The sequence below is a fragment of the Mustelus asterias genome, chromosome 23, assembly GCF_964213995.1.
Source record: "Mustelus asterias chromosome 23, sMusAst1.hap1.1, whole genome shotgun sequence".
Lineage (NCBI taxonomy): Eukaryota > Metazoa > Chordata > Chondrichthyes > Carcharhiniformes > Triakidae > Mustelus > Mustelus asterias.
Window position 1 is genome coordinate 16,754,268 of NC_135823.1, and position 15,206 is coordinate 16,769,473.

At 46.1% G+C, this 15,206-nt stretch overlaps 1 protein-coding gene across 1 annotated transcript in view; it reads left to right on the forward strand.

The window, feature by feature from the left end:
• Nucleotides 1–15,206, forward strand: part of LOC144510916 (apolipophorins) — a 209,673-nt gene that overhangs the window by 60,085 nt on the left and 134,382 nt on the right. The window contains exon 9 of the mRNA XM_078240973.1: nucleotides 2,643–2,746. Coding sequence (XP_078097099.1) covers nucleotides 2,643–2,746 — 104 coding nt within the window. The remainder of the gene's footprint in view (nucleotides 1–2,642; nucleotides 2,747–15,206) is intronic.

Below are 15,206 nucleotides of genomic sequence, written 5' to 3' on the forward strand. Positions count from 1 at the left end.
TTAAATCCAGTTAACAAATCAGATCATAAGGCCAGTCTCGGTAATGGCAACCATGGCCAGAATTTTCCGCCTATTCCTGCCGACAGGATCTTCCAGTCCTGCCGATGGCGAACCCTTGCCACAGATTTTCCCTGGGGTTGTATACAATGGGCGACCTTGTTGACAGCCCCGAAATTGGAAGATCTTACTGCCCGCCAGTTGTTGACTGCCGTGGGACTGGAAGATCTTGCTGCCCGTCAGTTATTGACAGCCCCGAGACTGGGAGATCTTGCTCCCCACCAATTATTGATATCATAAAAATCTATCCAATGTCCTTTAGGGAAATAAATCTGCCGTCCTTATCCTGTCTGGCCTACATGTGACTCCAGAGCCACAGCAATGTGGTTGACTCTTAACTGCTCTCGGACAACTAGGGATGGGCAACAAATGCTGGCCAGCCAGCGACGCCACATCCCATGGAAGAATAGATTTTCATGAGTGAGAGAATACTTTAATCACCTTTGTCACTAACACTCAACAACGTCCTTACAAGAATGAAGCTTTTTCTGTCGTGTTAACAGAGATCTCACTTCTTCTGTGAACTATCATTTACTTCACCAGGCTGGTTCCACACTGCAACATACGCTTAAAAGGATAATAAACGTGATAGAAATGGAAGCTTGTTCACTAAAAGATATTTTTAATCACCAAGCTGTCCCTTCCACACCCAAGAAATGGGCGACTGACAGTTAAAAATTGGGAGGACTCTCAATGGGCGGCACGGTGGCACAGTGGTTAACACTGCTGCCTCATGGCACCAGGGACCTGGGTTCGATTCCCGGCTTGAGTCGCTGTCTGTGCGGAGTCTGCACGTTCTCCCCGTGTCTGCGTGGGTTTCCTCCGGGTGCTCCGGTTTCCTCCCACAGTCCGAAAGACGTGCTGGTTAGGTGCATTGGCCATGCTAAATTCTCCCTCGGTGTACCCGAACAGGTGCCTAGGGGATTTTCACAGTAACTTCATTGTAGTGTTAATGTAAGCCTACTTGTGACACTAATGAATAAACTTAAACAGTTTTTTTGAGTAGCTCTGTAACATACCATAAGCTGCTTAACTATATAGACAACACGGATCGGTTCTTGTAGGAACCTCTTTGAAAATTTTCAGTGACAAACAGCACTGCCCACTCTTACCAAGCTGTGAATAATTTGAGCAGCAGCTGATGACTAAAGTAAAGGCCCAGAATTGTTTTGGGGAAAGGTTTTGTGGGGTCAAGAGCATAAAGAATGCCCTTCCTGGCTCCCTGCTGTACAAAAGCCTATCAACCTGTGTACAACACAGCTCTGCGATCGATCCCCATACCTCTTGTCACACCCTGCCAGATCCCCCTGCTGCTTGACTGGGACCCAGTCACTCTCCTGCCCTCTCACAGCCAGCAATCTCTAGCAAGATTTCCATTTGGCACCTGTAGCTCATGGCTGGCAGTGTAATACGACCCAAACACAATGTTTCAGGCCTCACATCACCATCTATAATTGGGTGTAGGGGGCAGTGGAAGTGGGTAGGTGTAGGGGCAGTGGAAGTGGACGGGGGTAGGGGCAGAGGGGAGTGGGCAGGTGTATGTGGGAGTGGGCAAGTGCACACGGCAGTGGGAGTGGGCGGGTTATAGGGCAGTGGGAATGGGCGGGTGTAGGGGGCAGTGGAAGAGGGAAGTGGGGGTGGGCAGTGGGAGCGGGCGGGTGTAGGGGGCAGGTGCACGGGGCAGTGGGAGTGGGTGGGTGTAGGGGGCAGTGGAAGTGGGGGTGGGCAGTGGGGAGTGGGCAGGTGTATGTGGGAGTGGGCAGGTGCACACGGTAGTGGGAGTGGGCGGGTTTAGGGGCAGTGGGAATGGGCAGGTGTAGGGGGCAGTGGGAGAGGGAAGTGGGGGTGGGCAGTGGGAGTGGGCGGGTGTAGGGGGCAGGTGCACGGGGCAGTGGGAGTGGGCGGGTTTAGGGGCAGTGGGAGTGGGCAGGTATTGGGGCAATGGGAGAGGGGAGTGGGCAAGTGTAGGGGGGAGTGGGAGGTTGTAGGGGCAGTGGGGACACGTGAAAGGGGCAGTAGGAGTGGGCATTGTGAGTGGGCAGGTGCGGGGGGCAGTGGAAGCCAGGCAGGTGCAGGTGCAGCAGGAGCTGGGTGGGTGTAGGGGGCAGTGGGGCAGCTGTATGGGGCAGTGCGGTTATACAATTTCCTTTATTTGAATCTGAGGCTGGGGATGAATGTTCCTCAGTGTATCTTGAAAATGCGATAAATGAAAGTAGGTCTGATTTAAATTAGATTAGTTCAGAGTAATTATTTTCAAACTACAAAGAATCTATAGTGAATAGTGAATCAAGCTAATATGTCCATCAATTTTATAAATATAATTACTGTACTGAGTGGAATGTTTTTCCAGCATGATTTCCACAATCGGCCTAGGATCTAGGTTATATAATTAGTGCAGATTCTTTGAAAGTTAATGCAAACGTCCCTGTTTCTCGGGTTAATTTTGCAAAATGAAACTGAAATGTTTTGGCTGATATCAATTTCCATCTGATACAAATTTTAGCAGTAAGATTACTCCGGCCTTGTTGGAAATATTCAGTGTTTAGTGAATTCAGATTTCAAATTCCGATTTTTTTTCTGTTCAGTCTGCAGATCTTTTCATGTCTTTGGTGTTTGACCTTCGGAGCCTTTCCAAAGGTGCCCTTCAAGACCTGTGGCAGCGAGCGCTATTCAAATGCCGGGATAACTGGTAAGGAGCGCAGGTTCCTGGCAAAGGGCCTGGAGCTGAAACAGTAACTGATGGATTATTTTTGCGTTGGTGCGGTGCTGTACAACGACATGTGAATGCATGTACCTTCGGGAGGTCTGAACACATGCCGTGATCCTGAGATTTTCCAGCCACTTGTTGCTACCTGTGGAGATAAACCCGGGCATTTTGTGAAGAACTGCCATTGTCAGATTTACTTTACAGGGAAACTGCCACCGAACATAAGAACTAGGAGCAGGCCATCTGGCCCCTCGAGCCTGCTCCGCCATTCAATAAGATCATGGCTGCTCCTTTTGTGGACTCAGCTCCACTTACCTGCCCGCTCACCATAACCCTTAATTTCTTTACTGTTCAAAAATTTATCTATCCTTGCCTTAAAAACATTCAATGAGGTGGCCACAACTGCTTCACTGGGCAGGGAATTCCACAGATTCACAACCCTTTGGGTGAAGAAGTTCCTCCTCAACCTGCTTCCCCTTATTTTGAGGCCATGCCCCTTAGTTCTAGTTTCACCCTACGAGAGGACACAGGTTTAAGGTGCTGGGGGGTAGGTACAGAGGAGATGTCAGGGGTAAGTTTTTCACTCAGAGGGTGGTGGGTGAGTGGAATCGGCTGACGTCGGTGGTGGTGGAGGCAAACTCGTTGGGGTCTTTTAAGAGACTTCTGGATGAGTACATGGGATTTAATGGGATTGAGGGCTATAGATAGGCCTAGAGGTGGGGATGTGATCGGCGCAACGTGTGGGCCGAAGGGCCTGTTTGTGCTGTGGCTTTCTATGTTCTATGTTCTATGTTCACCCGCTAGTGGAAACAACTTCCCTGCTTCTATCTTATCTATTCCCTTCATAATCTTATATGTTTCTATAAGATCTCCCCTCATTCTTCTGAATTCCAATGGGTATAGTCCCAGTCTACTCAGTCTCTCCTCATAAGCCAACCCCCTCAACTCTGGAATCAACCTAACATTTAACATCTGGAACACATTCAGCTCCTGTTATAGTAGTGTCAGTGAGGTGGTGATGGCCCAATGGTATTATCACTAGACTATTAATCCAGAAACTCAGTTAATGTTCTGGGGACGCGGGTTCGAATCCCGCCATGGCAGATGGTGGAATTTGAATTCAATAAAAAATATTTGGAATTAAGAATTTACTCATGACCATGAAACCATTGTCGATTGTCGGGAAAACCCATCTGGTTCACTAATGTCCTTTATGAAGGAAATCTGCCGTCCTTACCCGGTCTGGCCTACATGTGACTTCAGACCCACAGCAATGTGGTTGACTCTCAACTGCCCTCTGAAATGGCCTAGCAAGCTACTCTGTTCAAGGACAGTTAGGGATGGGCAATAAATGATGGCCAACCAGCGATGCCCATGTCCCATGAATGAATAAAATAAAATTCCAAATAGGGACTGGGAGAGCCAGTTATGGGAGCCTTTGTGCTCTTTTCAGAGTGTTTTGCCCTGTTTAGAACTAGACTTGGGAAAGATACAGTGTGCAATTCTCTAGCCAAATCATCGGAAGGATGTGATTGCACTGGAGGGAGTGCAGAGGAGATTCATCGGGATGCTGTCTGGGATGGAACATTTAAGTTATGAAGAGAGGTTGGATAGGCTTGGGCTGTTTTCGTTGGATCAGAGAAGATTGAGGGGTGACCTGATTGAGGTGTACAAGGTTATGAGGGACATGGACAGAGTGGATAAGGAGCAACTGCTCCCTTTAGTTGAAGAGTCAGTCACGAGGGGACATAGGTTCAAGGTGAGGGGCAGGAGGTTTAGGGGGGAATGTGAGGAAAAACCTTTTTACCCAGAGGGTGGTGACGGTCTGGAATGCGCTGCCTGGGAGGGTGGTGAAGGCGGGTTGCCTCACATCCTTTTAAAAAGTATCTAGATGAGCACTTGGCACATCATAACATTAAAGGCTATGGGCCAAGTGCTGGCAGATGGGATTAGGTGGGAGTTCACTTGTTTTTAATGTGTCGGCGCCGACTATATGGGCTGAAGGGCCTCTTCTGCACTGTGCGATTCTAGACTGGAACTGCAACTTAAATCATTTTTAAATTCTCAAAATGAGGTGATTGGAAAACATTAGACAGTGCAATCTTGAAAATTGACAGCTTCAAACCCTCAGCAAGAAGTCACTCCGACTGATAAAGCAACAGACTTCTAAGTCTTTAGCCTACAAACGAACTGCATAGCTTTCCCCATTCAACACAATCTGACCAGCAGTAGCCTGTTCAATGTAACTTATCTGAGGCTTAATTGTGGCAGCTCGGTTTTCAGATAAATGTGCAAGATTTCTGTCGATTAGATCACTGTTCTGCTACCAATGAGGACTTCTGCCAGTAACAATATACATATCTCGGTGTGAGGACGTCTTCTGGTTTGCCATTGGAAAATCAAATAAAAAAACAATAATATTCAGGCTTCCTTGGTTGTCTGACCTGGCAATCCGCTTAAAGCTTTTGAGATTATTATTTCTCCTTTGGGAGTTTATATTTGTGTACATCTGCAGTTTAGTATTACAGACACGTTCCCATGCAAGTAACCAGCCACATTCAAAACTACAAATCTGGAAATAGTCATCGCAAGCAACAAGGAGACTTGGAGCTGGGGAAACACGATTCCTGAAATGAAGATCTTATACATCCCTCTCCCTCTTCCGAATGTGGAAAGGCGACTCAATTTTTTTCTATTCATTCGTGGGACATGGGCATCGCTGGCTGGCCAGCATTTATTGCCCATCCCTCGTTACCCTTGAACTGAGTGGCTTGTTCGGCCATTTCAGAGGGCAGTTGAGACTCAACCACATGCTCTGGAGCCACATAGAACATAGAAAAGCTACAACACAAACAGGCCCTTCGGCCCACAAGTTGTGCCGAACATATCCCTACCTACGAGCTTACCTATAACCCTCTATCTTACTAACTTCCATGAACTTATCCAAAAGTCTCTTAAAAGACCCTATCGAATCCGCCTCCACCACCACTACCAGCAGCCGATTCCACGCACACACTACCCTCTGAGTGAAAAACTTACCCCTAACATCTCCTCTGTACCTACTCCCCAGCACCCTAAACCTGTGACCTCTTGTGGCAACCATTTCAGCCCTTGGTAAAAGCCTCTGAGAATCCACTCTATCAATACCTCTCAACATCTTATACACCTCTATCAGGTCACCTCTCATCCTTCGCTTCTCCAAGAAGAAAAGACCTAGCTCTCTCAACCTATCCTCATAAGGCATGCCACCTAATCCAGGCAACATCCTTGTAAATCTCCTCTGCACCCTTTCTATGGCTTCCACATCCTTTCTGTAATGAGGTGACCAGAACTGGGCACAGTACTCCAGGTGGGGTCTGACCAGGGTCCTATACAGCTGCAGCATTATCTCCCGATTTCTAAACTCAATTCCTCTATTGATGAAGGCCAGTATTCCATACGCCTTCTTAACCACAGCCTCTACCTGCGATGCTGCTTTGAGCGTCCTATGAACCCGGACCCCAAGATCCCCCGTATTTTGAGGCTATGCCCCCTAGTTCTTGTTTCCATTATAAGTGGAAATAACCTCGCTGCTTCTACCCTGTCTAGCCCCTTCATTATCTTATATGTCTCTATAAGATCTCCCCTCAACCTTCTAAACTCCAATGAGTACAGGCCCAGTCTACTCAATCTCTCCTCATAAGCTAACCCCCTCATCTCTGGAATCAACCTGGTGAACCTTCTCTGTACCCCCTCCAAAGCTAATATATCCTTTCTTAAATAAGGGGACCAAAATTGTACACAGTACTCTAGGTGCGGCCTCACCAGTACGCTGTACAGTTGCAGCATGACCTCCCTGCGTTTATACTCCATCCCTCTCACGATAAAGGCCAACATTCCATTTGCCTTCTTGATTACCTGTTGCACCTGCAAACTGAGTTTTTGTGATTCATGCACAAGGACCCCCAGGTCCCTCTGCACAGTAGCATGTTGTAATTCGCTCGTGGCTCAGGTAGTAATCTAGAGATTATTGCCTTTTTGGTTCTGCTTTTTAATTTAGCTCCTAGCTTTTCATATTCCCTTCGCAGAACCTCTGTTCCTGTTCTACCTATGTTGTTGGTACCTGTGTGGACCATGACAACTAGATTTTTACCCTCCCACTCCAAGTTCCACTGCAGCCCAGATGAGATATCCTGAACCCGAGCACCAGGCAGGTAACACAACCTTCGGGATTCTCGATCCTGGTCACAGAGAACAGTGTCAATGCCCTTAACTATACTATCCCCAATTACGACTACATTTCTTTTTTGTCCCCCCCACTTGAACGGCTCCCTGTACCTTGGTGCTGTGGTCAGTTTGCTCATCCTCCCTGCAGTCCCCGTTCCCGTCCACACAGGGAGCAAGAATCTCGAACCTGTGGGACAGGTTCAGGGACTGGGGCTCCTAGAACTCTACCTCCTGGATCCCGCTACCTGCCTCACTCACAGCCACACCCTCTTGTCCCTGACCACTGGCTGAATTCAAGGTAGTTTTTCTAAGGGGTGTGACTGCCTCCTGAAACACAGCGTCCAGGTAACTCTCCCCCTCCCTGATATGTTGCCGTGTCCGAAGCTCAGAATCCAGTTCATCAACCCTGAGCCGGAGTTCCTCAAGCAACCAACACTTACTGCAGACATGCTCACTGGGAACCACAATGGGGTCCACCAGCTCCCACATCATGCAGGAACAACACATCACCTGACCCTCCATCCTTATTTTATTTGCTTTGTTTTTAAGTTTTTAAAAACTAAGAACTAAACCTACCCTGCCTCGCCCGTTTCCGCCTAAGCCCGTTGAGCCAAAGCCCTTCAGCCCTCACTCTGCTACCTGCTCACTCCTCTGCCCGCTGGATAGTGCGACCTACTTTTTAAACCTCCCGCGCGCTTATAAAAAAAATAACAAATTCCTTCCCAGGTCACCCAGGAATAGCCGGCCTAATTCCGCTTTTCACTTAAACTAGGAAAAAAAAGAAACCCCGTGAAAAAGTAAGGAAAAAAAAGTCTTTCCTTTACCCTTTTTACTCCAGCCACAAATCGCTCCTCTCTGCCTTGTTCCGATCGAACAATGAGAACGCTCCCCCCAGGTAAGTAGCTTTTATATACAAAGATTAAAAATTCCTTCTCAGGTCACCCCGTGGCCGGCCTACATGTACTTCGGCAATTCAAAAAGTTTAATTAGACAGCAACTTCCAAACCCATGCCTACTACCACCTAGAAGGACAAGGTCAGCAGAGACATGGGAATAGCACCACCTGGAGTTTCCCCTCCAAACCACATCCCGATTTTGGAAAGACATCGCCGTTCCTTCACTATCGCTGGGTCAAAATCCTGGCACTCCCTCCCTAACAGCACTGTGGGTGTACCTACACCCCGGGCTGCAGTGCTTCAAGAAGGCAGCTCAGCACCACCTTCTCGAGCGCAATTAGGGATGGGCAATCAAGAGTTGGTCTAGCCAGCAAAACACACATCCCATTAATGATTTTTTTTTTAAATGTTCCACACTGGGAGCCTTATCTCTGAATATTTAATGTTATAATCTTGTTACAATCCTCAGAGACTGATAACTTTTAAAAGTTAACGTCTGGTTATTAGCAGAATGAATAATGCATCAAAACTTTACATTTCAAAAGTTTTACTTTCACAAATGATGAAAAAGCACTATTGACTGAACATTATTCTCTTCTTGTAGGCAACTTGTATTTTAAACTACAGAAAGTGAACTTCCCCTTGAATACTTATCACCCATCCAAAGATGTTGCAGGTTTAGGTGGATTGGCCATGCTAAATTGCCCCTTCGTGTCCCAGGATATATATGTTAGGGGGATTAGCGAGATAAATACATGGGGTTACTGGGTAAGAGTCGGTGCAGACTCAATGGGCCGAATGGCCTCCTTCTCCACTGTAGGGATTCCTTTTAGAAACAGTCCCAGTTGAACTTAGTTTCCATTTTTACTTTTCCAGGGAGTTAACTTCTAGCCCTAAAATTGACTTTCACTGTGCCAGTTCCACTGGAGATACCTTCCCTCTACCTGCAAGCACCTTCCAGTGTCCTTTAAATCCTTATGAATTTGGTCTCTTCAATCTGAGTGTGAACTTCCACCTGTGTTCTATCTGGTGAACAATAGATTCAGCATTTTCTCAGCTTCAGGTGCAGGGCAGGCTGCTGCTTTCTCTTGCTTTCTGCTTTTCAGATGGCTGCATACCAAACCAAACAAACCACTGTCAGTCTGTGATATTATAGGGAAGCCCACAGCCTGATCTCAAAATGGCTTCCTCTGCCCTCTTTCCCCCATGGCTACACGAAACACCTGGTAAAAATGCTAATGAACTATCTTTGATTCTAACTCCCTTTCTTCTTTGAAGTAAATGGACCATTTACAGCACTGCTGTTTACAACCCAATACCAATGACACCTCTCTGAGACTTTGGGAGACTCGGAAGAGACTCATGGCAGACTGAGAGACTGCTGCCATTGTCTCCAATCATAAATACCTTGCACCTTCTTCCCGGTAAAAGGATCTAAGTTTTCCTTTGATCTCTAACAATCAAACCACCCAGGCTTATTGTCTGGTTGATGAGATCACATGACCCTCTTGTCCTAAATTTAAAGCCAAAATGTGATTATTCTATAAACCTCAAATTGTAACACACTAACTCTTAAATTCCTGCTTGGTACATGGTTACTGCCACATCTGTCACATGACACTCATTAGTGTAACACTCACTAATGTTGATGTTAAATTTTACCTGTAATATAAAGCGCAGTCAACTTTTCTTTACAATAAATAATGGTTATAATAACTCTTCTCACCTCTTCCTCCACATAACAGCCCTGATTATTCTGGTGCTTCAGATGATGTCAATACTAGAGCAATCTCGGAATGATTTATTACTTCATTGCAATTGGCAGCAATCTTGTTATGAAATGAGCCATATCATCTCCCAGCATTGAATTATATCAGAAATGTTTCCATAACAGGAACTCTGCAGCTGTGTTGTGTGCAAGAAGGCAGATAGGGGACCAAGAAAGAACAATTTATATTTATTTAGTACCCTTGATTGTCACAAGGAAAGATCCCAAGATGAATGAGTAGTTCATTTGTTGTTTGTAGTGTGGATTGAGAGAGAAATAGTGGTAAGAGTGCCTTTGAATAACAAAATTGAATCTTAAGTGTTCATTAAATCACTTGAATCGATAGATTAACATATCATCTGAAACGTTTAAATCTTTATAAATACGTCTTATAAATAAATGTGATGCAATAAGTAGATATATTTCAACAATAAATAAAAGCTGCGGCGGTTAAGAGGCAAATGAACCCCTCATGTCAATAGCTCCAGCAACATCTCTGAAATCCGAGTTTCCTGGCACTGAGATAAAAGCAAATTACTGCGTGTGCTGGAATCTGAAACAAAAACAGAAAATGCTGGAAAATCTCAGCAGGTCTGACAGCATCTGTGGAGAGAGAATAGAGCCAACGTTTCCAGTCTGGATTGAGCTCTGACGAAGGGTCATCCTGACTGGAAACGTTGGCTCTATTCTCTCTCCACAGGTGCTGTCAGACCTGCTGAGATTTTCCAGCATTTTCTGTTTTCGTTTCCAAGCACTGCACTAGCATGTCAACTTAGCTTAGGAACTCAAACTCGTGGGGCGGGAATTTACGGCCTCACTCGAGCAAGACTGGGAATTCTTGCCCGAGGTCAGCGGATGTTTCCGTTGTCCGCTCCTCGCCCACTCTGATTCTGTGGCGGGCGCTGTGGTAGATTTGCGGCAATAGAGTCATACAGTGCAGAAGAGGCCCATCAGCCCATCGAGCCCGCACCGACAAAACTACATTAAATCCACACTAATCCCACTTTCCAGCACTTGGCCCATCGCCTTGAATATTTTGACATTTCAAGTGCTCATCCGAGTACTTCTTAAGGGTTGCGATATTTCCCACTTTTACCCCCCTCCCAGGGAGTGCAGACCAAACTCCCACCAACCTCTGGGTGAAATATTGCTTCCTCAAATCCCCTCGAAACCTCCTGCCCCTCACCTTAAAATTATGTCCCCTCATTATTGACCTTTCAACTAAGTGGAACAGCTGTTTCTTATCCACCCTGTTCACACCCTTCATAACTTTGTAAATGTCAATCCCCCCCCTCAGCCTTCTCTGCTCTAGGGAAAACAATCCAAGCCTATCTAACCTCTCTTCATTGCTCAGATGGGGGAGGCAATGGCCGAGTGGTATTGTCGCTACATTATTAATCCAGAAACCCAGCTAATGTTCTGGGGACCCGGGTTCGAATCCCACCGCGGCAGACGGTGGAAATTGAATTCAATAAAAATATAGCTGGAATTAATAATCTACTGATGACCATGTCGATTGTTGGAAAAACCCATCTGGTTCAATAATGTCCTTTAGGAAAGGAATCTGCCGTCCTTCGCTGGTCTGGCCTACATGTGACTCCAGAGCCACAGAAATGTGGTTGACTCTCAACTGCCCTCGGGTAACTAGGGATGGGCAATAAATGCTGGCCAGCCAGCGCCACCCATGTCCCTCAAATAAATTTTTAAAAATGCTTGGATACCATCCTTTTTATTCTTTGGCCAGTTTGGTTTTAACCTGAGGTTAAAGGCTTATAATGAGGAATATAAACCTCTTCTCCTTGTACATTTAAACAGGTCCCTCTTTTGATCCAACCAGACAGAATATTTGGTTACGGACCTGCATTTCATTAATGTTGCTTACTTTTTGATATGAATGCCAGATACTAGAATTTTAACAATTGATATTTGTCCAATCTTTTGCTTTGTTTGGCGGAGCCAGCAGCAACTATTCAACCCTTCAGCTAAAGCTAATGCTTGGGGAAGTCAAGCGAGCCAGTTAACAAGAGTTTTATCCAGCATTTTAAGATTGAAAATGGAGAAAAAAAACGCTTGACATTGCTGTTGGCAGCAGTAAGGCTGGTTAGACAGTGTGTGTCAGTTTTCATTTTACTGCACAGCAGTCACAGAAAGATGAACAGGCGCAGTTGAGGCTTCACACAAGTGCAAATATTTATGGTTTATAAAATAAATAAACCCCAGGCAAAAAATGTGATTGTGCTGACATCAGGCACAGGAACGCTCCTAGTTCAGGAAATGAGTCTTTATCAATTTTATGAACATAGAATCCCTACAGTGCAGAAGGAGGCCATTCGGCCTGTCGAGTCTGCACTGAGTTGCCGAAAGAGCATGTTACCCAGGACGCGCCCCCCCCCCTCCCCTGTAAACCACCCCCCACCCCCCCTACTGTAATCCCACAAGTTTACCATGGCCAATTCACCTAATGTGCACACCTTTGAAAACTAAAGGGCAATTTAGCATGGCCAATCAACCTAACACGGACATCTTTGGAATGTGGGAGGAAACCGGAGCACCCAGAGGAAACCCACGCAGACACGGGGAGAATGTGCAAGCTCCACACAGACAGTGACCTGAGGCTGGAATTGAACCTGGATACCTGGTGCTGTGAGGCAGCAGTACTAAACCACTGTGCCAAATTGTGGCCACTTTGCCCCCTCCTTTGGCCAAGTTACAGGTAGAGGAAATGCTAGACCTGTAAACTTGTCTCATCTGTGCAAAATCTGCTGATGAAGCAGCACTTAAAGGCCTGCGGCCTTTCATAAAGTGGATATTCGGATTGTGACTTAAGTTGCCTAATAGTTGACAGTGGAGATGTTTGGATAGCATAGCTACTTTGGATGCTGATACATTGGAAATCCGTCTGTAGAGTTGCCCCAAAGAAGATTGATCCAATTTGCAGCCAAAGTCCTCTGTCCAGTGAAAATACAGATGCCCACTGTACGAGGGAGATCTCCAGCCAAGTGAATGCAACCATTCCGTTCCCATGGATCTGGCTGCAGATTTGCTGGTATCTTCAGAAAAGGGAAGACATCTATATTGCTTCTTATTCTCTCATTCATAATAGCATAAACCTAATCTAGCAACTCCCTGGAGGCACCATTTCAAGCATTGTCCACCACCACTACTCCACCACAAAACTATAGAGATATGGTGGCATAGCGGTATTGTCACTGGACTAGTAGTCCACAGACTCGGTAGTGTTCTGGGGACCTGGGTTCGAATCCCACCACCCCAGAAGGTGGAATTTGAATTTAATAGAAAAAAATATAGAATCTGGAATTAAAAGTCTCATGACAACTGTGAAACGATTGTTGTGAAAACCCATCTGATTTACTGATGTCCGATGTCCTTTAGGGAAGGAAATCGGCCATCCTTACCTGGTCTGGCTTCCATGTGACTCCAGAGCCATAGCATTGTGGTTGACTTTTAAATGCCACTCAGCTCAAATGCAATTAGGGATGGGCAACAAATGCTAGCGACACCCACACCCCAAGAAATAATAAGGAAATGTTTTGCCCAAGCTGTGTTTTTGTGAAGGTGGAAGTGGTGGATGCAGATCAACAGTTAATGAGGCACCCAAGGGCCAAGATGCTTTCTTGCCACAGGCCCTCTCCTTAGAGCTATCTAGCCCATTGTGTATGTTAAAATAAGACGGGCAGAATGGACTGCCACACAATGAAGGCTGCCTCTTGGATAACCACCACCAGTATGCATCTTGATGATTCTACAGGCAAATACCATTGAACATTAAATTGAGTCCACAATGGGGTAGATGGAAGAGTAACGGTAATGTCACTGACCTATTATCCAGGGGCCCACGCTAATGCTCAGAACACGGGTTCAAATCCCACCACAGCAGCTGCTGAAATTTAAATTCAGTAAATCTATAATTGAAAGCCCGTCTCCATAATGGCCATGAAACTATTGTCAATAGTTGTAAAAACTGATCAGGTTCACTAATGTCCTTTTAGGGAAGGAAATCTGCCATCCTTACCCGGTCTGGCCTCCATATGCCACAACAATGTGCTTGGTTCTTAAATGCCCTCTGAAATGGCTGAGCAAGCCATTCAGTTCAAGGGTAACTAGGGATGGGTGACAAATGCCAGGCCAGCCAGCGACGCCCACATCCCATGAAAGAATAAAAAATAATTCTGTTCATGGAAACAATGGGGTAGGTGGGAGGAATTCTGTGGCAACTGAATTCCAAGGATGACTTTCTGCAATCCTGGGAATGCTAGTAACTGTTGAAGAGATTGTCTATTTGATGCCACTTTGTAACCTAAAAGTGACGAAAGTATTGCTGCTACGAGCTATAGCAATTACCACTTCTTTGATGCAATCTGAAGTAGTTTGAAAGGGTGCATCAGTGTAACAACTCCATCTTTTATCACTGATGCAGCATGTGTATGGAGATATATCGCAGAACTCTTGTAGTAGATTATCTTGTAAAATGGGGAGTGATGAAAGCAGGGCTGCTGTAACAAGTACAGGTCCAGATCTGGAAATGAAATACCTGAGAGGTTTGTATCTATATTCATTTGGCCACCACAAACTGGCTCATCTTTGGATCCTCGAAATAAACGTCCCGGCTCCCGTGTTTTTGCAACTTCAAAACCAGCTGAACCCCCGAAAGTATGAGTGCAAAAAACAATCGCAAAGATGGAACTGTGGAGGTCTAAGCAGCAGAATAAATAAATAAATGGAGCAAAATACAACCAACCAGACTTTAAAAGAACTTACCTTCTCCCTATAAAAAGCCAGCTTTAGTAAGGAAACACCCAAGACTCCTTTACAACTTTTTATATATGGCCATATCCTGTCCCAGCAATGGATCACTTGATGTTGGCACCTCAAGGGTTTCACAGCACACAGACAAGAATCAAGCGTGGAATTCTCCTTAAAAAAAATTCTATGTGTCGAATTCATGTAAAAACTGGAGTAGATCCCACTGGTTTTATCAGCGGGACTTTCGAAATGAATCTCCCACACTCTGTGCGCTGCAGAGAGCCTCAGCGTGTATCCTGTTAAAAATCAGTGGGCAGGGCCTATTCCCGCTGGAGAGGCCGGCAGCATAGCGCTGAGCGGGCCATTGCGCATGCCTTGATCTGTCAGAGCTGGGATTGGCGCATGCGCAGTAGCTCCGCACTGCCAGCCTCCTGATCGCTGGCCAGCCCCGCCTCCCCGCAAAGCTGCCCCTCCGATTTCCCCCCCCCCCCCCCCCCCCCCCCAGCGTGTCTGGGCCAGTCCCGATCACTGACCTCCCTCCCTCTGTCATTGATCCCGTGATGTGGGAATGCCGGCGTTGGACTGGGGTAAACACAGTAAGAAGTCTCACAACACCAGGTTAAAGTCCAACAGGTTTATTTGGTAGCAAACGCCACTAGCTTTCGGAGCGCTGCTCCTTCGTCAGGTGGAGTGGAAATCTGACTCCATCTGACGAAGGAGCAGCGCTCCAAAAGCTCGTGACGTTTGCTACCAAATAAACCTGTTGGACTTTAACCTGCTGTTGTTAGACTCCTTACTGTATTGATCC